The sequence below is a fragment of the Gekko japonicus genome, unplaced genomic scaffold, assembly GCF_001447785.1.
Source record: "Gekko japonicus isolate JY-2015 unplaced genomic scaffold, Gekko_japonicus_V1.1 scaffold1193, whole genome shotgun sequence".
NCBI classification, from domain to species: Eukaryota; Metazoa; Chordata; class Lepidosauria; order Squamata; family Gekkonidae; genus Gekko; species Gekko japonicus.
Window position 1 is genome coordinate 122493 of NW_015164222.1, and position 27915 is coordinate 150407.

Sequence of the window (27915 nt, forward strand, 5' to 3'; positions counted from 1 at the left end):
CACTTCCTTGGAGTTCATAGTGGGGGCAGCTGCACTCTTTGTGGGATTGTTTGTTGGCTTTTCAAAATGTTTGGTTGGGCACTATAGAAAATGGAATGCTGGAATGGATGGGGGCAAAGGTCATTGTTTGCCTAGCGCACCAAAAACAAAACAAAACATGGGCCAAAGTGGAATGTTTCATCATACAAACTAAATTTGAACTTGTGGGTCACCATATTGAAAAGATTGGGAACCACTGTCCCTCAAGGATAGTTGTGTGCCCAGGCAGTGTGGTGAATCTGGCATTTGGTCACATGAGATCTCCTTGTAGACGCTTATGAGCAGTCTGTGACCTGTGCTGATGCCACACCAGTTTGTCAACTCAGTGTCCGGGTGATGGCACCCAGGGAAAACTCCCCATTCTTCAGCTGTTGGTTTTTTAATTCCCCCCCCCCATCTGTCCACCGCAGCAGTGAGTGTTGGTTCGTGGACGGCAGCAAAGTATGTTGAAATTTCCTGGAGCTGATAGTGATGTCACAAGCAAAGGTTGCGGGTGGGGGGAGAGAGGACCTCTTTTTCTTAAGAGAATATGCTTTTAGCTACACTTAGTCACAGACGGGTGTTTAGACTAGTTCTTCAGAGTTGCCCAACATTCTGGCTTCCGCTTCGGCACAATGCAGGAGTGCCTCGCCAATGCTCTTTGAGCAAACAGCCCTGGATTTCTTTATTTCCCTGCCTTGTGCTGCAGGAAGTTGGGGGAGAGCCCATATGCAACAGTAGCTTTTGAACATCCTGCTGGAACTGAGTGTGTGTTTTTTCTTCCCCCTTGGGCTGCCTCCGGGCATTTCGTGCAGGATCCCGAAGAGCACCTCTTCCCTCGTGCCAGGTCTGCCAACCCCTGTGAGGCAGATTCGATTAGTCTCTCCTCCTTCCCCTACCAAACTAGAGGGGTTGCGACAGACAATGAGGTGACACCATCTCTCAGTAATGCGGAGCTGGACCCTGAGCCCTTGCTTAAGGGCGAAGGACTTTCCTTTGGAGTTTGCATAGAGCTTGTTTTTGTTTTTAAGGGGTGGTGGTGGTGGTTGTTTTTGCTCATGTACATTATTGGATTAGAGCAAATGGGATACACTAGAACACAGGACAGGATGCATCGCCATCGGAGACTGCCAAAAAAGGTACTGTGGACTTTCAATCTACCCGTCTTAAGATTCCGAATTTGCCTGTTTGTACCATGTGAGTTAAAAAAAATAGCAGGCAGGTTCCGTGCAGAAGATAACTGTGCTCTCTGTAGAAATTGGGGAGACTCCATGTCCTGGGGCACTATATCCCCCCCCAAGTACCAGTGGAGGGAACCATGGCCTGCTGGTAACTCTGCAGAGGCATTTGGCTGCCCGCAGTCACAGGCAGACTGCAAGAGGAGAGGGGCCTGTGGCCTGATCCAGCAAGGCTAGTAGCACAGAGGCAAAGCAAATAAACGAAGGGCTGGGGAATTCAAGATGCAGATCTTCCCTCTGTCGTAGGCTCACAGGGTGGTCTTGAGAGAACTCTTACCTTTCAACATGAGAACCGACCTAGATGAGAAGCCACGGCTGGAAATTTTCAGCACTCTTGGAAGGGGAACAAGCAAGCTTGTGGGGCCCCCAATCTGGATCAGAGCTACAACGGCGGAGCCCCTGCATGGTTTCACTGACTGAATCTGCCCTCCTTTCCCTGCTCTGTTATTCAGGGCTGGTTCTCTGGCCTAGACCCTTCAGGGACTGCTGAGAGACACAGTGAGTTTCAATTAGAAGTAACACAGGGGGATATTAAACCCTCTCCCACTGCAGTTTCTCATCTAGTTTAGTTCCCATCAGCACAGGGTTGCCATCTCTGGGTTGGGAAATACCTGGAGCTTTTGGGGGGTGGAGACTGGAGAGGGTGGGATTTGGGGAGGGGAGGGAACTCTGAAGAATGTAATGCTATACAGCCCACCCTCCAAAGCAGCCATTTTCTCCAGGGGGACTGATCTTGATCGTCTGGAGAACAATTGTGATAGTGGGAGATCTACAGGTGCCACCTGGAAATTGGCAACCTTACATCTGCAAAATGGGACTGATAACGAGGGCCCTGCTTTACAGACCTGATGTAAGTGTAGGCGAGATTAGGCGTGCAAGGAATTCCAACAGTGATATGTTGATCTACTTTACAGCGTTGCTTGTGTAAAGATCATAACCAAATAAATATAGTGAAGTGCCTTAACTGTTTGAACTGTGTTAGGGGAAAGCCTAACTGTTCGGACTGTGTTAGATGAAAAGTACCAGGGGCAGGTGATGTGGAAGACCTCAGCCTGGGACCTTGGAAATCCACTGCGAGTCTGAGTACTAACCTTGATGGACCAATGTTCAGATTCAGTATAAGGTAGCTTCCTAACGGTTTGAAATGCTAAGTATTACGACAATGGCCATGGAAGGACTGCTTCCTTTGGGTCAACAAGGTCAGGTCTGGTGCCAGACATTTAGAGACTGCACACAGGATCTGATGAGAGAGTGGAGGGGGTAGACATGTTAAGCAACAAGCCTTCAGGCTCTCATCAGGTTTTCCTGAGTTGTCCGGCCAACAAAAGGGGTTTCTAGCCCTCACTGGCTAGCTAAATTGATTCCAGGCCCTTCGTTGGCAAGATAAGGGAATTGCTCAGGTCTGTAGGAATCAATGCTGAATCTCAGCATGTTCCTAGGAAATATGTGTGAAATAGTTGCTGTGGGGGTCAGGACCCCTCCAGGAAGGAGAGAGAACAGGCCCATAAAGCCCTTTGTAACTGGGGGTTTGGGTGACTAAGTGGGCTTGAGTATTCAGGAATTGTATCCATCTCCCTAGAGACTTGCTTGAGTGGGGGCTCACAACATTTTTAAAGACAACAGCATAAGAATTAGATCAAGATGGGTAGCCGTGTTAGTCTGTCTGTAGCAACAGCAAACAGCAAGAGTCCAGTAGCACCTTAAAAGACTAACAAGATTTGTGGCCAGGTAGGAGTGAAGAGGACCTTAAGAGCCTCTTGCTCAGGGTAAAAGAGGAGAGCGCAAAAGTGGGCTTGAAGCTCAACATCAAAAAACCTAAGATCATGGCAACCGGCCCCATCACTCCTTGGCAAATAGAAGGGGAAGTCGTGGAAGTAGTGACAGACTTCACGTTCCGGGGATCCCAGATCACCGCAGACTGTGACAGCAGCCATGAAATTAAAAGACGCCTGCTCCTTGGGAGGAAAGCGATGGCTAACCTAAACAGCATGATAAAAAGTAGAGACATCACCCTGCCAACAAAAGTCCGCATGGTCAAAGCAATGGTATTCCCAGTAGTCATGTATGGCTGCGAGAGTTGGACTATAAGGAAGGCCGAGCGCCGAAGAATAGATTCTTTTGAACTATGGTGCTGGAGAAGACTCTTGAGAGTCCCTTGGACTGCAAGGAGATCAAATCAGTCAATCCTAGAAGAAATCAACCCTGACTGTTCCCTGGAAGGCCAGATAATGAAACTGAAGCTCAAATACTTTGGCCACCAAATGAGAAGGGAGCACTCACTGGAGAAGACCCTGATGCTGGGAAAGATTGAAGGTCAAAGAAGATGGGGACGGCAAAGGATGAGATGGTTAGACAGTGTCATCGATGCAACGAACATGAAATTGAGCCAACTTCAGAGGACAGTGGAAGACAGGAGGGCCTGGCGTGATCTGGTCCATGGGGTCGCAAAGAGTCGGACTCGACTATGCGACTGAACAACAACAACAATACTTATTTAGAATATTTCTATTCCATGTCTTCAGAGGCCTGCTCTGAATTTAACTGCGGGATGGTTTACAAGTAAAACAACACAACAATATCAAAACAAGCCATTCCATAAAAGAGAAGCAAACCATTTAAAAACTGGTGAGATAAACTGGTGAGATAAAACCGCTAATTAAAAGATGAGCTTTGGCCTGGGCCCTGAAGGAAGTAGGTGCCAGGGGAGGCTCAAGGGGGAGGGCATTCTGAAGAAGAGGTGCCACCACATAAAATGTCCTATCTCTAGTCGACTCCTGGCTCACCTGTGAAGGTGGAGGTTCAGCAAGGTAGATCTTAACTGGTAGGCTGGATAGTACAGGAGACAGACTTGCCAGAACATCTCAGGGGTAGAGGACCAATGAAGGTAGTTTGGCCCCAGAGGGCAACTGACACATATTTAGGGGCCATCAGGGAGTTTTCTGGTGCTATGACTGGCATGTCTCTTTTAACCACATGTTGATTGATGAAATATGGAGACCATCTGTAGAGCCCATTCATCTCCTTAATTTACTGAAGAGCATGGGACCATGGAGTGGGCCAGCAGATGGTTTGAGAGTGAGTGTAACAAATGCAACCTTACAGCAGATCTTTGCACCTCCTTTGCGGCAATGGAAATGGCAAATTGTTTGTACTTATCTGCCAGCTCTGTAGCTCTGCAATGTCATCCACTGAGCTTTTCCAGATTGCAAGAGGGTTTGTTCTTCAAGCCCATGATGACAGAAAATTCAGAGTCCCATCGGAAACAATGATGGAGTTCAGAAGAATGCAAACTCATTTGAGATTCAGAGGTATCAAAGAAAAAGAGAATGAAAATATAAGAGAGGAAATGATAAAAGCGATAACTTTATACTTGGAAGAGGAAGAGGGAACAATGGAAGCAGACTTTGACTTGATATACAGAGTGAACTCCAGAATTGCGGAAAAGAAAAATTTACCAAGAGATGTAATTGTACAATTTGTAACAAGAGCAACAACAGAAGACATCTTTAAGAAACAATTTACCGTCCCGTTCGAAATGGAAGGAAACAAGATCATGGTGATGAGAGAGCTCCCACGAGTAGTATTGCAAGACAGGAAAAGGTATAAACCTTTGGCTGATAAACTGAAGACTTTGAACATCAGATACAGATGGGAAATTCCACAAGGCTTATCCTTCACGTATAAAAGTGGGAGGGTCCAGATCAGATCGGTGACGGACTTATATAAATTTAAGGTCGACAATTTAGATGCCTTTGGAGAAATTTAACTTAAAATTTACAATGGATTACAAATTGTTGTCATGGAATGTGAATGGACTAAATTCACCAAATAAGAGAAAAAGAATCAATCATTGGATACAAAAACAAAACTGTAATGTGATATGCTTGCAAGAAACTCATATTAGAAATTCCGATACTAAATATTTAAAAAATGTCAAATTTGGATTAGAATTTTATTCTTCGGCCTCAAACAAGAAAAAAGGAGTTGTGACATATGTGAAAAAGGATTTACAACCTAAAGAAATTTTTAAAGACTTGGAGGGAAGATATGTGGGTGTGGAAGTTTTGATCCAACAGAAAAAGACATTGGTGATCAATCTATACGCACCCAACGGAGCAAAAGAAAAATTCTTTAAGGACTTAACTGAACATCTACAAGGACAAACCTATGAACAAGTCATTTTGGTCGGAGATTTTAACGGAACTGTGGACCGTTTGGATAGAAGATCACAAAAAGGCAACGAAATTAGTGGAAAATTGCCAAAGAACTTTTTTGAAATAGTCAAGCAGGAAAAACTAGAGGATGTATGGAGGAAATGGAACCCGACGCAGAAGGATTTTACTTTTTATTCCAATAGACATTGCTCTTTTTCCAGAATTGATATGATTTGGATGTCAGAAGAATTGTCAATGAAAACACATAAAATTGAAATTTTGCCAAGATGTAATTCCGACCACAACCCTGTTTTGTGGACTTCTATAGAAAGGAACAAATCCTTTCTTTGGAGAATTAATGAAGATTTGTTGGATAAAAAAGATGTAACTGAAATGTTAAAGGAAGAAACAAAGCAATTTTTCCAACAAAATCTGAATAAAGAGACCCCAATTCAGGTGGTGTGGGATGCGTATAAAGCAGTGATGAGAGGGATTCTCATCTCTCAAAATGCGAAGCAAAAGAAGGAAAAATTTCAAAAACAAACAGTAGTGTTGGAAAAAATATCACAAAAAGAAAAAGAATTAAAGAAGAAACCAGGGAAAAAGAAGATTATTCGAGAATTACAGTTGTTGAAAGAACAACTGAATGAAACTTTAAACCAGGAGCTCTATTGGAATTTAAAGAGGCTACAGCAAAAATCTTTTGAAGGGGCAAATAAACCGGGGAAATTTTTAGCGTGGCAACTTAAGGCTAGAAAAGAAAGAAGAATGATAACCAAAATAATAGAAGAAGGAAAAGAATTCGTTGACCCTACTGGCATAAAGAGAAGTTTCTTCAAGTATTATGCTAAATTATTCCAAGCAAATAGAACAGATCTTGAGAAGATTAAAAAATATTTGGACAAGGTTCCGTTACTTAAAATAAGCAACGAATTTCAGGAATTACTGAATGGCCAAATTCAAAAAGAAGAAGTGAGGAAGGCAATTGAAGAAGCGAAGTTGGGGAAGGCGCCAGGACCGGACGGATTTACCGCAAAGTTTTATAAAAAAATGAAAGAAGAAATTGTTCCGGTCATGGAAGCTTTATCCAACGATATACGTGAGAGTAAGAAGGTGCCAGACTCTTGGAAAGAAGCAATTATTTCATTAATACCAAAGGAAGGACAAGAACCAACGAATGTGAAAAACTATAGGCCAATTTCTCTTTTGAATAATGATTACAAGATTTTTGCAAAAATTATTGCAGAGAGGGTGAAAAACTATTTACAAACAGTGATTTCAGAAGACCAAGCTGGTTTTTTACCAAAGAGACAGATCAGAGACAATGTAAGAATAGTAATGGACGCAATTGAATATTATGAGAAACACCCTGAACAAGAAGTAGCTTTTTTATTTATCGATGCCGAAAAGGCATTTGACAATCTTAACTGGAAGTTTATGCTGCAAATGATGGAAAAAATAGAAGTGGGACAACACTTCAGAAATTGCATTGAAGCTATCTATTCTGAACAAAGAGCTAAACTGAATGTAAACAAAGAACTGACAGATAGCTTCAAGGTACAGAAAGGCACCAGACAGGGTTGTCCCCTATCACCGTTATTATTTATCTGGGTGTTGGAGATACTTCTACAAAAAATACAGCAAGATCAAGAGATAACGGGATTGACACACAAAGGACTTAAATACAAATATCGAGCATTTGCTGACGATGTAATGTTCATTGTGCAAAACCCGACAGACAAATTACCGTTACTATTCCAAAAAATAAAGGACTTTGGAGAATTGGCCGGATTTTATGTCAATAAGAACAAGACGAAGCTTATTTGCAAAAACATGACGAAACAAAAACAAATGGAACTGCAAGACCTGGTACAATGTGAAGTAGTAAAAAAGACTAAATATCTTGGTATTGAGTTAACTGCAAGAAATATAGACTTATATAAGAACAATTATGAAAAACTATGGACTAAGTTAACTCAAGACTTTAAGAAATGGGACAAAATGAATTTGTCACTGATGGGAAGAATATCAGTCATAAAAATGAATGTCCTACCACGTTTGATGTTCCTGTTCCAAACAATACCAATACTTAGTAAGACAGATTTGCTACTTAAGTGGCAACAAGAACTATCAAAGTTTGTTTGGGCAGGCAAGAAACCGCGAATCAAGATGAAAATTCTTTGTGATGCCAAAGATAGAGGTGGGTTACAATTACCAAATCTTAGACTATATTATGAAGCGGTCTGTCTAACCTGGATGGAACAATGGGTGAAATTAGAAAATGATAAGTTACTGGGGTTAGAAGGCCATGATTGTAGATTTGGTTGGCATGCATATTTATGGTATGACAAAACAAAAATGGATAGCTTTTTTAAGCTTCATGTGGTAAGAAAAGCACTATTTGTGGTATGGATGAGGTATAAAAAATACTTTTGTGATGTAAGACCATTGTGGATTGTACCAGTGGAAGTGTTAACATCTTACTCAAGACATAGAGATAAAGATTGGTTGCCATATAAAGATCTAATTAAAAAAGTGGGAACAGAATGGGTAATGAAAAAGCAGAATGAAATTGAATATGATTATGAATGGCTGAAATATATGCAGATTTTTGACCTTTTTAGATCAGACAAAAGAAACTATGGTTTTAGAGAGGAAAAAAATGAGATTGAAATGATTTGGGAGAGTGAAGGGGGAAAAAATATCTCTAAAATGTATAAAGTGTTACTAAAATGGTATACTGAAGATGAGACTGTAAAAGGGCAAATGATAAAATGGGCGATAAATATGAATACGGAAGTGGCTATTGAAACCTGGGAATATTTGTGGAAAAATTCTATTAAGATATCGCCTTGTACCAATGTTAGAGAGAATTGTTATAAAATGATGTATAGGTGGTACATGACTCCGAAAAAAATTGCAAATATGAACCAGAATATGTCAAATAAGTGTTGGAAATGTAAAAGCCATGAAGGCTCATTTTACCACATGTGGTGGACTTGTGAGAAAGCAGTTGACTTTTGGACAAAAGTCCACAATGAAATGCAAAAAATTTTGAAATGCTCTTTTAAAAAGGCACCGGAAATTCTGCTTTTAGGATTGAAAATGGAAGAAGTCAATACAACTAAAAAGACTTTATTCTGGTACTTAGAATGAAATGATTTAATCTTACATGTTGTATTCCTGAGAAAATAAAATTTGTTTACCAAAAGAAAAAGAAAATTCAGAGTCCTGCTGTAACTTTGTTTGCAGATATATATATACATACATACTAGGAAGCAAAGCCCATTGTGGATGAAGACAATGGGCCCTAGAAAGGTAGGGTGGGTTGGTGGTAGATAGATAGGTAGATGGATAGATAGAGGGGTTTGGAGAAAGAGAGGAAGGAAGGTAGGAAGGAAGGAAGAAAGAAAGAAGGGTGAGGGGGAGAGAGACATAGACAGACAGTCGGTAAGCCAGACAGAGAGGGAGGGAGGGATAAGGGGGGGGGGGAATCCGCCCGTGGCGAGTGGTGATGAGCTGCTGCCACCACCGGCCTTCCACTGATTCCCTCCAGCCCTGTCTAGTTGGGCGGGGGGGGGGGAGTTGGACGACGCCGAGCGGCTTATCGGCGCCGCCGCTCTTCAAGTGCTCCCCGGTCCCACTCACCCACCAGGTGGTTGTCAGCAGTAGTCTGATGTCTGAGGGGACCGGCTGCAGAGGCAGGGCTACAGCCTTTGTGTTCTGAGGTGGGACTTAGGCGACACAGCCAATGGAAGTTGGGGAACCTTCTGACGGATAGTTCGACCCTCCAAACACTGTTGGTGCGCATTTTCTCTCTGCTGTGTGATGCAGCCTTTGTGTTCTGAGGTGGGGCTTAGGCGACATGGCCAATGGAAGCTGGGGAAGCTTCTGACGGACAGCTCAACCCTCCAAACATTGTTGGTGCGCATTTTCTCTCCGCTGCGTCTTATATATATGTATAAAAGCACACATATCAGTTGTGGTCTGCACATGCTGCTAATCCTACAGTGCAGTCTTAGAATGTTATCACTGATCAGAACAGTTGCAGTTGTTTGGATTAATTTTTATTTAGTTCAGCCTACCGATCTGGATGTCAAGAGGGTGCATCCTCCTATATCCTTACTGGGCCTTTGCTCATCCGGGCTTGTTACATCTTGTAAAGGAGCTGGATCCAGGGGGCAGCGAAGGATACGGTCATTTCACCTCACCTGAAGAAACTAGCTCATATGTATTTTAGATCTTCCTTTTTTTCTCTAAATTGAACATGTTAATGCATACTTTAGATATTTTCTTGCTTTCTACAAAACAATACAGCTATATTTTATTCTCCAGCATTACTTAAATTTGTTTGACCTTTCAAAAGTCCTGAATTCTGTTTTTCCAGTTCACTGATTTGTGTTTTAATTATTTCTTGAGAAGTTGCATCAGTGTTTTTAGTGAAGAGATTACACTTTAAAAATGCTTTGGTAGTGCAATCCTATGCAGTTACCACAAAAAATTGTGGTAGGGTATGAGCTTTTGTGAGTCACTGTTCACTTTTTCAGATACCTTAAGAATATCAGATAACTGAAGAAGTGAGCAGTGACTCATGAAAAGTCATACCCTGCCACAAATTTTATTAGTCTTTAAGGTGCTACTGGACTCTTGCTCTTTTCTACTACCAGTCACAAGTTGAGCAATACCTGTAGTTCTGTGTACCCAGCTGGTTGGTGGTAAGATTGGTGGGCACAGGGAAGAGTTCTGTTTCAGCTGATGGGCTGGACTTTAATATTCCCTTTCCCAGGGGGAAAAAACCAAAACCTGCCACTCAGGCCTCCCGAGTGCTGTAAAGACTAGACTATTTTATTCTGTAAAGACTAGACTATTTTATTCTGAGCTCTTTTTATAGGATATGATTGTAGTAGTTTGTTTGAATTTCACACTGGGTGGGTGATACTTACTTGTTGTTTTACTTGTGCATATATTACCACCTTGCAGCAGTTAAACCAACTTTGGTTGCATTCATTTTATTTGCTATCACCGACTGCTTTAATATTTTTTAAAAATATTGATTCGTTGTTATATATTTTAATCCTTGTTAGCCGCCTTGAGTGCTGCACATAGGTAAACAGACATGATTTTTCTAAATAAACACATAACTTTGCTATTGTAATCACTACACATTTCAGCACATCCTACCCATGTTTGGGTTTTTTTGAGCCCCCGGAGGGGATTTTTTATTATTTTTTATCACTACAAAAAACTACAACAGAAGACAAGGGAGGGGAAACTACATATACGGGATAAAGTAAAGAACCTACTACTAACTAAAAGCCCAAGAGAGGAGATCCTCCAACTAGCTTAGATACATCAAGTCTTCCCATCATTGATCCCTTTATAAACTGAGTCAAACATTTATAACATTTTTTCTTTAAAACTTAGATTTAAACTGTCTAACAACAGTACCCCCAATCATCCCATAACAAAAGTCTCAAAGGCACAATTCAGAGTCCTTCAGCCTTTACTTCTCCTTTCCCCTTCTCTTCTGCAGCTTGTAAGGACTTTTTGAGGCTGCTGCCCCTTGCTCTGACAGAGAGTCCTCTCCGGAAGAACCAGTTTCTAGCTCGCCACTGGACTTGCTGTCCTCTTCTTTTTTCCCGTCCTCTGGCCTTCCCATCTGGACCCTTAGAAATTCTTGAGCTTTCTGAACAGTCATTTTTTTCTTTTTTTTCTTTAATCTTGAAAGTGACAACTTCTGGAAATAGCCATTTATATCCAATTGAGTTTGTCTGAAGGAAAAGCACAAGTTCTTTGTACTTCTTTCTCCGTTGTCTTACTTCAAATGGAATATCCTTTAGCGTTCTGATGGTATTCCCCCCACTTTCAGGGGTGTTCCAGCAACCACTTTCAGGATTGCCTCTTCGAGAATCTCACCACAATTTCCCCAGGCAGATTATTTTTCTTTATGTAGCCTGAATATGGATCTGTAGACCACATCCATGTTGTTGAGCAGCGATTCCGCCTTCCTTTCTGTCACTGGGGCTAGCAGTTCACTTATCACTTCTTTAAGATTCTCTCCTCTGTTCTCTGGCATGCCCTGGAAACGAAGGATCATATTAGCCTTTTCCATTTGGACTTGCAACAGTTGATCTTCCATGGAGATTTGTTTCCTTACAGCTTTTGCACTTTCTTCTTCACTTTCTGTGTAGTTACAGCCACTTCCTTTACCTTCTCAGCATCTTGCTTCATTATTTGTATCAAGTCGTCTATCTGGGTTTGTGTGTAGTAATGCTTTGAGTAACTATAGACATCTGTTCCTTGAAGTTATTCAGCTGTTCCAGCAGAGGGCGCATATAATCCACTATAGACTTTGCCACCTCACTGGTAACTTCCGGTTTTGGGCTCTCAGACCCTTTCGCTTTCAAAAGTCTTTCTCTGTCCTTCTTCCCCGCCATCTTTATCGTTTGTTTACTTTCACAAATTTTTTAAGTCTATGAATGTGCGCTTGACCGCTTAAATTTGCTTTGGTAAGTACTTCTAGGCAGTTTTCCTCGCGTTTTCTTCTGCTCCCCCCCTCAATCGCTCAAAAGTTCGTGCGCATGGGAGGCGTCCCTCCCCCACTCGTTTTTTCCCCGTTCAATGGGGTGGGGAGCTATCTTTTCCCCTTTAAACGATTCGGAATTGACTCACATTCATAATTGGTCGTTCGACCTCGCTTTCATTTCATTTCTACCGCATGATCTCCTGCGCTTGTCCCGGTCAGCATCACTAAGTCGATACAGTTTCACAGCACGGAGAACTGTCGGAACGAAGAGGCGCCTCAATTCTCCGACATTCCGCCGTCGAAGAGACGACCTCTTATAAGTTCCATGGCCAGGGTCCCTTCGCCGGGCCCCTGGGGGGGGTTGCGAGCCTGCGCACCCCCTTCTTCAGCTGGAGCGCAGCTTTACCCCCAGGAGGTCCGGGAGGTGAGTCTGCTAGCGCGCCACCATAAACCGGTCCATCCTACCCATGTTCTGATAAATAATTAAACCATGTCTACTATTATTAAGTGCCGCAAAGACAGCAATAGCTTCCAAGTGGAAGAACAAATCGGTGCCTTCAGTACGGTTATGGATGTCTAAGATATGGAACTGTTATATTTTAGAAAAAATTACAAATAGACTGTTACAACTTGAACATAAAAACTATCAACCAACTTTTGTTGAAAAATGGTTTCCGGTGTAACAGGCCAGATTAACCCTCCCCCCCGGCCAGAGTAACCCCGGGGTTACTCTGGCCGGGGGGGAGGGTTAATCTGGCCTGTTACAGCTGGCCAGATTAACCCGGGGTTACTCTGGCCGGGGGGGAGGGTTAATCTGGCCTGTTACAGCTGGCCAGATTAACCCGGGGTTACTCTGGCCGGGGGGGAGGGTTAATCTGGCCTGTTACAGCTGGCCAGATTAACCCGGGGTTACTCTGGCCGGGGGGGAGGGTTAATCTGGCCTGTTACAGCTGGCCAGATTAACCCGGGGTTACTCTGGCCGGGGGGGAGGGTTAATCTGGCCTGTTACAGCTGGCCAGATTAACCCGGGGTTACTCTGGCCGGGGGGGAGGGTTAATCTGGCCTGTTACAGCTGGCCAGATTAACCCGGGGTTACTCTGGCCGGGGGGGAGGGTTAATCTGGCCTGTTACAGCTGGCCAGATTAACCCGGGGTTACTCTGGCCGGGGGGGAGGGTTAATCTGGCCTGTTACAGCTGGCCAGATTAACCCGGGGTTACTCTGGCCGGGGGGGAGGGTTAATCTGGCCTGTTACAGCTGGCCAGATTAACCCGGGGTTACTCTGGCCGGGGGGGAGGGTTAATCTGGCCTGTTACAGCTGGCCAGATTAACCCGGGGTTACTCTGGCCGGGGGGGAGGGTTAATCTGGCCTGTTACAGCTGGCCAGATTAACCCGGGGTTACTCTGGCCGGGGGGGAGGGTTAATCTGGCCTGTTACAGCTGGCCAGATTAACCCGGGGTTACTCTGGCCGGGGGGGAGGGTTAATCTGGCCTGTTACAGCTGGCCAGATTAACCCGGGGTTACTCTGGCCGGGGGGGAGGGTTAATCTGGCCTGTTACAGCTGGCCAGATTAACCCGGGGTTACTCTGGCCGGGGGGGAGGGTTAATCTGGCCTGTTACAGCTGGCCAGATTAACCCGGGGTTACTCTGGCCGGGGGGGAGGGTTAATCTGGCCTGTTACAGCTGGCCAGATTAACCCGGGGTTACTCTGGCCGGGGGGGAGGGTTAATCTGGCCTGTTACAGCTGGCCAGATTAACCCGGGGTTACTCTGGCCGGGGGGGAGGGTTAATCTGGCCTGTTACAGCTGGCCAGATTAACCCGGGGTTACTCTGGCCGGGGGGGAGGGTTAATCTGGCCTGTTACAGCTGGCCAGATTAACCCGGGGTTACTCTGGCCGGGGGGGAGGGTTAATCTGGCCTGTTACAGCTGGCCAGATTAACCCGGGGTTACTCTGGCCGGGGGGGAGGGTTAATCTGGCCTGTTACAGCTGGCCAGATTAACCCGGGGTTACTCTGGCCGGGGGGGAGGGTTAATCTGGCCTGTTACAGCTGGCCAGATTAACCCGGGGTTACTCTGGCCGGGGGGGAGGGTTAATCTGGCCTGTTACAGCTGGCCAGATTAACCCGGGGTTACTCTGGCCGGGGGGGAGGGTTAATCTGGCCTGTTACAGCTGGCCAGATTAACCCGGGGTTACTCTGGCCGGGGGGGAGGGTTAATCTGGCCTGTTACAGCTGGCCAGATTAACCCGGGGTTACTCTGGCCGGGGGGGAGGGTTAATCTGGCCTGTTACAGCTGGCCAGATTAACCCGGGGTTACTCTGGCCGGGGGGGAGGGTTAATCTGGCCTGTTACAGCTGGCCAGATTAACCCGGGGTTACTCTGGCCGGGGGGGAGGGTTAATCTGGCCTGTTACAGCTGGCCAGATTAACCCGGGGTTACTCTGGCCGGGGGGGAGGGTTAATCTGGCCTGTTACAGCTGGCCAGATTAACCCGGGGTTACTCTGGCCGGGGGGGAGGGTTAATCTGGCCTGTTACAGCTGGCCAGATTAACCCGGGGTTACTCTGGCCGGGGGGGAGGGTTAATCTGGCCTGTTACAGCTGGCCAGATTAACCCGGGGTTACTCTGGCCGGGGGGGAGGGTTAATCTGGCCTGTTACAGCTGGCCAGATTAACCCGGGGTTACTCTGGCCGGGGGGGAGGGTTAATCTGGCCTGTTACAGCTGGCCAGATTAACCCGGGGTTACTCTGGCCGGGGGGGAGGGTTAATCTGGCCTGTTACAGCTGGCCAGATTAACCCGGGGTTACTCTGGCCGGGGGGGAGGGTTAATCTGGCCTGTTACAGCTGGCCAGATTAACCCGGGGTTACTCTGGCCGGGGGGGAGGGTTAATCTGGCCTGTTACAGCTGGCCAGATTAACCCGGGGTTACTCTGGCCGGGGGGGAGGGTTAATCTGGCCTGTTACAGCTGGCCAGATTAACCCGGGGTTACTCTGGCCGGGGGGGAGGGTTAATCTGGCCTGTTACAGCTGGCCAGATTAACCCGGGGTTACTCTGGCCGGGGGGGAGGGTTAATCTGGCCTGTTACAGCTGGCCAGATTAACCCGGGGTTACTCTGGCCGGGGGGGAGGGTTAATCTGGCCTGTTACAGCTGGCCAGATTAACCCGGGGTTACTCTGGCCGGGGGGGAGGGTTAATCTGGCCTGTTACAGCTGGCCAGATTAACCCGGGGTTACTCTGGCCGGGGGGGAGGGTTAATCTGGCCTGTTACAGCTGGCCAGATTAACCCGGGGTTACTCTGGCCGGGGGGGAGGGTTAATCTGGCCTGTTACAGCTGGCCAGATTAACCCGGGGTTACTCTGGCCGGGGGGGAGGGTTAATCTGGCCTGTTACAGCTGGCCAGATTAACCCGGGGTTACTCTGGCCGGGGGGGTTAATCCGGCCTGTTACACCGGTCCTAAATTACATGGCACAGAATGGAATTGTTCCTGCTTACTTAGTCCCATCTGAAGTGTTTATTCTATAAGTCCCAGACTTAGAGTATGTTTTAATTTTGATCAGTAAATACTAGCTAGTTAAACTCAAATTCTTTCATTTACATAAGATGGTTATATAAGTTTATCATGACCATATACAAAATTTGAAGCCTTGTTATTACAATACACTCCAGATTATACTGGTCTCATTTCTAAAATTTACCAGATTTTAATGGACTCACACAATCTGGATTTTATACCAAATCTTGGCATCAAGATTGCGACATTGCCTTTACCAAAACACAATGGGAATCCATATGGTCTTCCCAGATGTGTGTAACGAAGGCCGTTAATAATACCATTAATGACAAGATGGTATTTAACCCCTACACAACTCCAGAGCCAGTTTGGGGTAGTGGTTAAGTGCGCGGACTCTAATCTGGGAGAACCCTAAGGAATTTTTGGAAACAAGTGCTGAACTAAAGTCTCTTACCGGCATATCAATACCAGAAAAAAACTAGAGGTAATTTTGTTGGATTACTGGCAGGATGTTAACATACTATCCTCTAGGAAACACTGATTTCTTTACTCCTATTGGCTGCTAAAACATCAATAGCATGGAAATGGAAAGATGCAGGACCCCCACTAATTGATCAATGGTATGCCAGAGTGTGGGATCACTTTATAATGGATAAAATCTCGTCAGGTATCCAGCAATCCGACCCTCATGTGGCATACCAAGATTTCCTTAGCAAATCGTGGCCCGTATTAGAAAGCTGGATATGTAACCCAGATGGTGGAAATTCTTTTAAATCGCATGATAGTTATGAATTCATGAAATTATAGTTTGCAGGGTTAGATTGTCATTGTGTTTCATGTTATTACTCTGCATTATGCTTGAGCTGTTGTACTGACTGAGACACTCGGAACTCTTGTTGTTGTTATTATTTTATGATTTTACTCTTTTTTATTGCTACTGATATAAATTATTGTTAACGTTAATAAAAATAATAAAATTGTTTATAAAAAGATGGTTACTAACTCAACTACATTATTAGAAAACATGTTAAGAGTTTTAAATATTTACTTTTTAGATAGGTATAGTGAATAGAATATCAAGAATAGTTTTTAATGTTAAATAGTTCGTATTGTTTGGGATTCTCTGTATCAATTGTTTTATATTTATTTAATAAAAAGTATTAAGATCCCCCCAAAAAAGTGGAATGGGGGCAGCATTGGTCGTAATCGGGGTCATTTCGAGGGGGAACAAGCAGGAACGGCATTCCGGGAGTCACAAGCCCAGGAGTAGGGAACCAAGGAATGCTTGCATGCCTGCCCTTTGCTTCCCTAGCCAGCCTGCCTGGGGAGGGGAAGGGATGGAAGTATGCCTCCTCCTCCTCCCTTCCCTATCTGAGCTTCTCTGCTAATGTGAGAAACTCGGAGAGTGGAGGGAAAGTGGGGGAGGGGATGTCTCCATGCCTTTCTTTCCCTCCCCGGATCTGGGAGTGAAAGAAAGCCATTTTAAACATGCCTGGGTTCCCTGCCCGATCTTCTCCAGGTGCCGCAGACGATCAGGGAGGGAACCCAGGCACGCTTTCATGCATGCCCTTTGTTGGGGGGGTGGCATATGTAAATGAGTTATGCTAATGAGCTCCTGCACCTCTTTTTCTACAAAATGACCCCTGGTCGTAATTTCCAGCAAAACCTCCAGTTCTTTAAGGTGCATAATTTCTCATCACAACAAGAAGTAGCTAAATGACTTAACTGCAAAGGCTTGTGTTAGAAGCGATGCCCAAGTTATGTCTGCCGTGTTTAATCTGTGAGGCTCCATGCTGGTGTGAGCAACCAAGCCTTGTCCCTAGCTCATCGTCTACCCAGCGATTCAAAAGCTTCGGCAAGTAGATAAATTGGGGACCACCCGTAAGGGGATGGGCACACCACTCCCCTTGGGAGGTGTTAGCTGCCAGTGTGACATCTGCGGCGCGGTGAAGATAAAAAGTGGAAAAATCTGTTTCGGCATCCCTTGCAGTGAAGCGAATCGGCCAGGCGGTGGCAGTGTGGCAGTGCGACATCGAGAGCCCTGACATCATCAGCCAGCTGACAGAATACATGCCGTTGGGACATGACTGATACAGCCTGCAGATGGATCCTCCGACCAGCTACAATGTGTGTGTGATTAAATATTGGATGTTGTCTTCCCTATCCCCCACGAATACATTGTTAGTCCATTGTCTGAGTAGCTGTAAATCGCTCTGAGCCCGCATGAGTGGGAAAAAGCGATCAATAAATTGAAAGTATTATTATTAGTAGTAGTAGTAGTAGTAGTAGTAGTAGTAGTAGTATTATTGTTAATGATGTGCATTCGGATATTTCTGGTCCAAATGCACATCCGAAAAATTGTTGGTATTTTCCAAATATATTTTGGTGTCTGGCTGCTATTCCAGGGGTCCAGGAAAAGGGTCCCCCAAATCTCAGAAATATTAGGGAATAACAGGATAATCAGGAGCTGGCATTTTAAGGCTCTCAGAAGTGTTTTTCTTGAATTTTACTGTGTGTCTGTCAGTGTTTTCTTGCCAGGCCTTGGTGTTGACTTGCCAAGTTGGTTTGCCTTAGAGTCTGTCCTTTGAAATTGGTTTTGTTGGTCTTGCAACATTGTGTTCTTTGCTCAAGTTAGTTTGTGTAGGGTTGCCAGGTTCCATCTTCTCCCCAATGGGGGGATGAGGGGGGGTGTTCCAGGAAAGGGGGGGGGCTGTCCCTGATGTGATGTCTTGCAGAGTGACATCATCATGCTGGGGATGCAGCACCACGTACCCCTCCCCCCCCTTAAAGGAAACCTTCCATTTAAATGGATGGTGGAAAAATAGGTGCCATGAGTCCCTGTCCTCTAAACAGTGAATTTGCCACATGCAGGGCAAGTGCACACAGCCCCCACCAGGAAAGACCTGGTGCCCCCACGTGCCTGCCCTGCAAACCGTGAATTCATGGATTGCAGGGCAGGAGCCAGCAGACCCTGTAAGCTGTGAATTTGTGGCTTGTGGGACAGGTGCCCATGGCACCCTCCCTTTTCAAGTGGGGCCACAGATGACTGTTGGGGGGCAGGGCATCCCCCCCACCAGCTAGCTGGCCGGCGTCAGGGGGGAGCCCCAAAAATTGGGGGATCTCCCGCCCTCACCTGGAGATTGGCATTCCTAGGTTTGCATCAGGTTTGTAGTTTGCATTGGTTTCTTGGGTCTGACATCTGTTCGGTCTGCTTCAGCGTTCTTTATTAAATCGGCCTGACGTGAAGGATTCTCTGATTTGACATTTATTGTGTGAGGCTTGCCACATTCTACCATGCTTCTACTAGGATTCACTGGTTCCACATTGATTCTTTGGCCTTGCTGGTTCTATTTACATTGGGAGCAGTGTTCCCTCTAAGCTGAGTTAGTGTGAGCTAGCTCAGTTTTCTAGCCTCCGGCTCACACATTTTTGCTGTAGCTCAGGAAGGATGACTCCAGAGCAAACTAATTTATGCAGCAGCCAAATCGCTCGCTCACAACTTTAATGCCAGTAGCTCACAAAGTAGAATTTTTGCTCACAATACTCCACAGCTTAGAGGAAACATTGATTGGGAGGCTTTTGGCCAGTGGTTGCTTTGCTTGCTCTTAAGTGTTTGGAAACAATGGTATCTGGGAGCACCTTGTTCAGGGGCCCATAAAATTGGTCCTCTAGGTCCAATTCACTTGAAACTTGGGCATTTTGGGGGGGACAGGCACCACCAGCTCTCCTGAAATTCTGGCGCCATTAGCTTTAAAAACAGCCCGAGAAAGATTCCCCTTAGGAAATAGTGGAGCCAAGAAATATCGGTATCCTTAAAAACAAAACAAAACTGGAACCAGATACTAAACTGGTATTTGGAACCTGGAATACCAATATTTTTTGAATCCTGACATCCAGATCCATAAAATACAATTTTTGGGGGTGCACATCTCTAGCTTATTCCCACATGGAACTAGCTGCTTGATCCTGCAGATAATCATCATGGGATGAATATTCAGATGTGAACCAGCCCCTTGGAAGTCAGCAGTGAACATCCTAGAATGAGAAGAGAACTGGCAAGGGAGGGGGTTGATGATCAGAGCCAACCTACCATGACCCATATCAATCTGCTGCCTCTCTCTCCCCAGTACTGGATATGCAAAGTGGCTTCTGTGTACAGGTATCCTCTTCCTTCCTCCAGACCTTGGTCAATATTTACAAATCACTAAGGGCTACTGTTGGGTTTAATTGCCCTGCCTGCCTCTCCAGTTGCTTTTTAACTCACCTACTTGCAGACCATACTGTGAAGGAATGCGCACCAGAGTGAAGTCACACCCCACAGTTGGTTAATCAACCCAGGAACAGGGCTTGGCTTCCAATGAAACAGGAGCAATCAGAAAGCGACTCGGCGGCTTCTGACAGGCAAATTACTGCTGCCTCCTGTACTTACATTTTCTTCCCTGGAAAAAATGACAGCTTCTCTGGGGTGCGGCCTACAAGTGGGCTGCATCTCAGATACTGGCATTATATCATTGTTTTTAACAGAGAAAGAGAAGACTGTGTGAGAGAAGAGAGAGTTAGCCTCCTGGTGTAAAGTGATCTTAGTTCTATACTGGTTTTGCTGCAATGGCTCCCTGCAAACGCATTGGCCCCCAATTCTAGAAACTGTATTTGGAGGGGATGGTTAGAGGGGTTAGATTTGGAATCCTCCGGGTGGGGCTTGGACAGGGTTGGCAGCCTTCAGGAGGGGCCTGGAGTTCTCCCAGAATTACAGAGATCAGTTCCCCTGGAAGCGACATCATTTTTGAGTGATGGAATTACTTCCCCACTGAGCTCCTCAAACTCTTCCTCAAACTCCACTCTCTCCAGGCATTTCCCCAGCTAGAGCTGGCAACAATAGTTGACATTCTCTTTCTCTATCCCCTCCCGTTGAGCTAGAGTTGCCAAGGTATCCTGGGGAAGATGGAATAATTTAAGCCACTGTTGTTGTTGTTGTTGTTGTCGTCATCGTATGGCATTGTGTGTAGAAGAGCCAGGAGATCCTAAGATTGTTTGGCAGCCAGAAGTTCTAGCTCTTTTAGTTTTATGCACCACTAGGTGGCGAGCTAGACTTGTTTTTGAGGCAATATTTCAGAGGTGGTTTGCCATTGCCTGCCTCTGCGTCATGACCCTGGTATTCCTTGGAGGTCACCCATCCAAATACTAGCCAAGGCCGACCCTGCTTAGCTTCCAAGATCTGACGAGATCCACTATACTTGTAGCATATGAGTAAACAGAGATATGTTTTTTTAAAAAATGAAAATAGGTTTGGGAGATGGACAACTTTCCTAAAGCATCCATTTTTACCTGATTCTTCTCTCATTTGCACATAATCAAATAAAATTTTTGTAGTTTCAAAAAGGGGCATAGAAACTTGAAGAAAACCAGACAGTCAAGTCTAATCTGCAAAGACAGGAGATGAAGTAGCAAAACTAGTTCACAACTTGGTCTCTTAGTTGTTTCAGTTCAAAATGTGGTCATGGGGGAACGATTTAGGCCTCTGCCTTTGTTCCATGGTCCCAATCTGAATCAGGCCCCTGTGGACCTAGGAATTAAGTTCTCTGTATGGAGTTGCCAATGCATATCTAATCAATCTCCGTGGTGCTGATCTAGGGATGGATAAGAACATTTGAATCAGCTCTAAGACTTTGGGTATCTTCACACACACTAAACAACACACTTTCAGTCCACTTTGCAATTGGATTTTACTGTGTGAAATAGCAAAATCCACTTCCAAACGGTCGCCGGAGTGGACTGAAATGGTATTATTTAGCATGTATGAAAGCGACTGTCCACACACTTTCAGGCATATATTTGCAGCCATAATGCACAGAGCCCTGATCTGGATGGCACAGGCTAGCTTGCCCAATCTTGACAGATCTTGGCAGCCAAGCAGGGATGGCCCTGGTTAGTATTTGGATGGGAGTTAGTATTTGCGACATACAGGCAGGTAATGGCCAACCACCACTATTCATCTCTTGCCTTGAAAAACTCATGAGCTCACCATGAGACAGCTGTAACTTGACAGCACTAGTTTTTACCACTGATGCATAGAATCTTCCTTTTAAAAAAACAGAACTATTTGCAACAGTCTCATGGCAGTTGTTCTTCCCCCTCCTCTTCTCTATCTTTCTCAGTCTCTTAAATACGTTTGGGTTTTTTTAAAACAACCAACCTTGCCAACCTGGGGCAGGCTGTGAGGTGGAGTAGAGAAAAGGATTTTGAAGAAATAGTTGCTCAGCTCTTTCCCCCTCCACTCATGTTCAGTGCAAAATCCTTCTAAAGAAGCTGCTTTCTCTCCTGGGGGGGGGGGGAAGAGAAGGAATATGTGGGATCCTCCTAAGTTTCTAACTCATAGGAACTTAGGAAGGATGATTCTGAGGTGAAAAACAACTGGGAGAGAAAGGATTAAGCAGACTGTCTCCACCCACCCTTCCTTGCTCAGGTTGGCTGCTTGCCCAGACTGATTTTCATTTACAGAAAAGGCAGATAAGGTCTCGGCTATCCAAAACACCCCCCGGCCGACTTCCAAAAAAGAGCTGCAGTCATTCCTAGGCATTGTGAATTTCTATCACTCGTTTTTGCCTCACAAAGCCTCCGTAGCCGAACCATTACACAAAGGGGTGGAATGGGTGTGGGGACCGAGGCAAGAAATGGCGTTCTGTGCTGTTAAAGAGCTGTTGTCCTGAAACCCCCACCGAAACGGCCTCCAATCCGCTGGCAGGGATCAGGCCGCTGGGGGAACCCCACCCCCGAAACGGCCGGATCAGGCCCACACCTCCAGCGTGATGACGCCACCCGGAAGTGACGTCATCACGCTGGGGGGGGGTCACCGGGTGACGCTCTAGCAGTCGCCCCAAAAACTCTATGCACGCGCACAAATGTCCCGGGAGGGGACAAGGACTCCCCCACCGCACCACGTGAGTGACTTGGCAACCCTACCCCCCTCTGCAATGAGTCACCCACTTGCTGGTTCTTGCAGTTAGAAGCCAGCAGGAAAGTTTTTAGGATAGGTCAGTCAGTGGCTACTAGCCATGACTGAGGAACCTCCATGTTCAAAGGCACTAAACCTCCGAATCCCAGAGCCAGGAGGCAGCATAGGGGAAGGCCTCAGCCTCTATGCCCTTTTGTTGCTGTCTAGAGGAACCGGTTGGCCAGTGTGAGACAGGATGCTGGACTAAATGGACCACTGGTCTGATCTTATGTTCTTATGAAGGCCTCAGCCTCTGTGCCCTGTTTTTGGCCCTCCAGAGGAACTGGTTGGCCACTGTGTGAGACAGGATGCTAGACTAGATGGACCACTGGTCTGATCCAGCAGGGTTCTTCTTATGTTCTTTGTTCTGTCTTCACTCTATCAAATCCCATGTTAAGATTGAGACCTCAGCCAGATTGAAATCTGAGACAACACCATTGGCTGAAGCAATGTCTGTAACCAATAAAATGAACCACGTCATGGCAGATGGACGAGAGGCTCCAATCGCCTACTACTCACGGTCTCTAACGGCCGCAGGAAAAAACTATGCCCAGATCGACAAGGAGGGCCTGGCTTTGGTGGTGGGAATTAAAAAATTCCATGACTTTGTTTATGACCGCTGGTTCCTCCTTGTCATGGACCACAAGCTGCTGCTGGGCCTGTTTGCACCAGACCGCCAAACGCCGACAGTTATTTCGGCCTGCATGTTGCAGTGGGCTGTTTTTCTGGCAGCCTATGACTTTGACCTAGAGCACCATCCTGGCAAGGCAATCGGACATGCGGATGGTCTTAGCCGCTGCCCTCTGCCACAAACGGACGTCGATCTGGCGCCAGCGTTTGAAGTACTGGCAACTGATGAACTGCCTCAGCCTCCGGTTCACTCTTTGGACATTGCGGCTGCGGCAGCTAAGGACTCTACCCTCTCCCATGTCCTTAACTGGGTTTGGACGGGGTGGCCAGCAGGTAGAGTGGACCAGGAGTTTAAGCCGTACCATATGAGGCAAACCGAACTGTCAGTGACAAAAGGTTGCTTGTTATGGGGGAACCGGGTAGTGGTGCCTCCCAAGCTGTGAGAGCGGGTCCTCGAAGCTCTCCACGATAGCCATCCAGGCATAGTCCACATGAAAGCTCTGGCAAGGAGCTATGTCTGGTGGCCAATGATAGACTCTGACATAGAGGATTGGGTCCGGCACTGCATGACCTGCCAGCAGTCCAGACCAGATCCACCTCAAGCCCCGGTACAGCACTGGGAAACCTTGAGCAAGCCTTGGTCTAGGCTGCATGTTGATTTTGCCAGCCCGTTTCAAGGGCAAATGTTTTTTATTATTGTAGATGCTTTCTCTAAATGGTTAGAGGTTATTAATATGCGTACCACAACAGCAACTTCTGTGATAAATGTATTGCGTCGGGTCTTTGCAACCCATGGTTTGCTGGACGTCCTGGTATCGGACAACAGGCCCCCTCAGGGGAATTTGAGAAATTTCTGTCTGATAACGTTATTAGGCATGTAACATCTGCTCCATTCCATCCAGCCACAAACGGGCAGGCCGAACGGATGGTTCGGACGACGAAAGAAGCTTTAAAAAAGATGGGTCCCGGGGACTGGGGGCAGAAGCTAGCCTCCTTCCTTTTTACAGCAGCATATTACACCCTGCACCGCAACTGGAAGGAGCCCGGCTGAGCTTCTGATGGGACGCCGGCTAACAACCCAGTTAGACAGGCTCCATCCAGACCTGACCGAATCTAGACCCCCCCAGAGGTGAAGTCCAAGAGTTGCCGCGCACTTTCAATCAGGGGGACAAAGTGTTTGCGTGGAATTACACTGAGGGTCACTTATGGCTTCCCACCATAATCTCAGACGTTCTGGGTACCCGTATGTACGTAGCATAGCTTGCAGATGGCAGGAAACTGCGGCGCCACATAGATCAGCTCAGGCAGAGGTGGGCTGACTCCAGTCTCGAGTCCAGCACCGAGCCTGACTCGATCCCTCACCCAGAAGGCGAGCAGCGAGGGCCTCCAGTCGAGGAGGTGAGTGTTGCAGAGCCCCCCATAGAAACCGAGTGTGGACCTGGTCCCACTCTGGAAAGTGATCCATCAGTAACCAGCCAGCCAGACTCACTGGACAGTGAACCATCCAGGGCCTCTGAAGCTGCTCCACCCCCCGAACCTATTTGCAGGTCGGGTCAAACAAGGCGTGCCCCCTCCTATCTGAAAGACTACCTATGTCAGGGTGTTGTTCCATCTTAGGGGGGAGGAATTGTTGTGTCTTCACTCTATCAAATCCCATGTTAAACTTGAGACCTCAGCCAGATTGAAATCTGAGACAACACCATTGGCTGAAGCAATGTCTGTAATCAATAAAATGTAAGAGTCTGTGCTGGAGGGAAGACCAATGATTGGATGTTATCTTAACAACATGATTGGATGTTAACTATGTAAGGGCGTGGCTACCCCAGCCCGGAAGAGTTTAAAAGGAGCTATGCTCCACTGTTGTGTGTTGTCGTGTCGTCTGATGCTGTGTGATCTTTGGAAGTTCTCGTTCTCAAATAAAGCTGATTCACTTTGTACTTACTTCGTTGTTGAGTTGCATACTTAACATTCTTACAAAGGCCTCGGCCTCTATTCCCTGTTGTTGGCGCTCCAGAGGAACTGGTTGGCCACTATGTGAGACAAGATGCTGGACTAGATAGACCCCTGGTCTGATCCTGCTGGGCTCTTCTAAAGTTCTTATCACAGCCTACTTTCTTGTCTATCCTATCTTAGAAATTGCTTAGCCAATAAAGGTTCCATTACAATACTATCTACTTCAGCATCCAAGTTACCTCTATATAATCACCCATACGTTATAATTTTTTACATTTTTCTATCCAGACACTTTGTTTTTTTCCTACAGACCACATAAAATAAGAGTCAAAAGCTAAAGAAAAAGGAAGAGAAAAACAACATAATTTTTGTAGCTAACAAAAAATAAAAAATAAATATGCACAGAAAGGAACAAAAAGAGAAGATAGTTCATTAGAACAACAGTCCTGAGTCTCATTTTCTCACTTAAAGATACATGAGAAAGAAAAAGAAAGCATTACATGACCCCAATCATATATCTTAATTTTTTTCCTGGAAATCTGTAATTTTCTTTTCTTTACAACCATAGCCAAATGTCTATTCTCTTTATATGTATGGACTTTTGTTTTAATGTGTCCCCTTTCAGATCTCAACAGGATTTTCATGTTCTTGTTGTCACTGTTAGATTTCCACACCCTTCCTCTTGTTCTCTTTTTTGACAATATTCTCATCTCTTTAGTCGAAAGTTTTTGAAAGTCCCTTTTTGTCAGTTGTATCTTTAAGTGATCAAGTCTCTTTGGCTCCTTTTGACTTGTTCTCTTTTTTACCATTTTTCTCATTTTTTTAGTAGAAATTTTTTGAGAATCTCTTTTTGTCAGATCTGTCTTTAAGTAGTGAGATCTTTTTGGCTCCTTTTGGCTACTCATTTGCTTATTAACATTTTCCACACTTGTTGTAAATAAAGGTTGTATGTCAAAAAGCACCTTCTCTTGATCATAGTCCTGGTCCTCTACAACATTCTGCCCGCTCTGCAACAACTCTTCCTCATTTTCCAAATTTAAGTACGCATACTGCTTTTTTCCAGAAAAGTTCCCCAAAAGTTCCCCAATACCTTTTTGTATCTCTTCCCTCAGTAATCTCCGAAATTGTTCTATAGACAGTTCTCCAATATCTGCATTTTTATTAATCTCCTCCTCCTCTTTGGTTTCCTCTTGGAGCGTCATTTCTATTTTACTACACTTTATCTTTCCACTTCGTTTATTCAAATTAAATTGTCTGTTTCGCACACATGTCTTGCTCCATTCTATCAGTCACAAATCTTTACCAACAGCATAGTTTTACCCCAAGAAAAAAGGAACACTCAATTATTTCTCCCCTTCTTTTTCTGGCCACTCTAAATCTCCATTTTGGATATATACAGCCTGGGGTATTTTTTACTGAGAATTTTTTCAAATTTTTCCCAAGTTGCAAATAAAGATACACGTACTCACATTCTCTTCTGCTCCTTCTTTGTGCTACTGCGTGGTAAATTATAAATCCAAACATGGTTAAAAACGGACGGGCATGGCTAAATAAAGCATGGCGTCCATACTTTACTCCACCAGTCGCTCCTGCTTCAGGACACTAACAAACACCCCCCCACATTTTCCATATGTGGGAGTGGCCGAAACAAAGCCCCCTGCTACCAGCCAGGACAGGCAGAGCCCACCCAGACATTCGGGAGGCTCCAAAAAGAGCAAAAGGGGATCAGGCGATTCGGGAGCATCCCAAAAAATGCCAGCTCGTGCAGAAAAGGTCCAGAATTGGATCCTGTGCTGTGGTAATCTTGAGTACACTGTTCAGGTGTGTATCTGTAAGCTGCAAACCTACGATGACGCAGCAGAAGCAGAACTGGAAGAAGAAGCAGAAGACAGCCAGTTCCACTGTGGGCCTGATAGAAGCCCTCCGGGGGCCTGATCTAGCCCCCAGGTCACATGTTTGACACCCATGATATAGATAAATACAAGCACTTTTGGGGGGGTTATGTAGAAAATTCCTGAAGTGTCCTCTGGGGGCTTTAATTTCCCATCGCAAATGCCTTTCTTCCTGCTTAACCATGTGATCTCTGTTAGATGTATTTTCAGGCAGTCGAGCACCTTGACATTTTGAATGTTTTCTAGGGTACAACCATTTCTTAACAATAACAGGTGTTTTTTTTTTCATTTTTCCCATTTTCAGAATGTTCCATTGATGGAGTCTGAAAAAACAAAAGTGGGAGACCCATTTCCTGCGACCACCACCTCACTCAATGAACCTTTGGATCCTGCACCAGCCAGCAGACACCATGAAGTCACAGACTTTCTTACCATGAGTAATGTCTCTCAAGAGGAGGAGGCAGAGGAGAAGAAAGAGGCCTTCTCTTCTCAAGACACAGCCCTTCTCTTTGTTGTGGAAGAACAGGTGTGGAGCAGACTCTCAGATCCTTCGGAAAGAGAGACACCTGTAGGACCAGAAAGCACACAGAGGGATCCCAGGGCCTTGACAGAACTTTCTGAGGGGGAAAGCAACTTCAGTGTACAAGAAAGGAGTTTGCAGGGCCCCTGTTTGGATTTTTATCAAGGAGGATGTACTGTGGCTTATTCTTCAAGGGGTCTGCAGTCATCTCTTTCTGGCCCAACCCCCTTGGAACAAGATCCAACCCCTCCCAGCAAGGCCGATGTGGAACAGTTGCAGGACCATGCCATTCCTGTTGGATTTCCCCAAGCTCGGAACTTTTGTGACACATTCCTTCAGACACAGTATGAGGAAAGGTTGAGAACAGACTCTTTCCCTAAGCAGGAAGAATCAGTTTGCAGATGCCCCCTGGTGAATCATGGGATTGCAAAATGTCATCAAAACGCTGAGTCTTCTAAAACCAGATCAAATGAAGAACAGTCA

The 27915-nt window shown here is 45.5% G+C and overlaps 1 protein-coding gene across 1 annotated transcript; it reads left to right on the forward strand.

Moving 5' to 3' along the window:
* Nucleotides 1-1102: 1102 nt before the first annotated feature.
* Nucleotides 1103-27905, forward strand: LOC107108140. The gene is made up of 3 exons (XM_015408540.1): nt 1103-1157; nt 27217-27843; nt 27897-27905. Exons 1-3 carry the CDS (start codon nt 1128-1130, stop codon nt 27903-27905), a joined length of 666 nt encoding a protein of 221 aa, XP_015264026.1. The 5' UTR covers nt 1103-1127.
* Nucleotides 27906-27915: the final 10 nt, after the last annotated feature.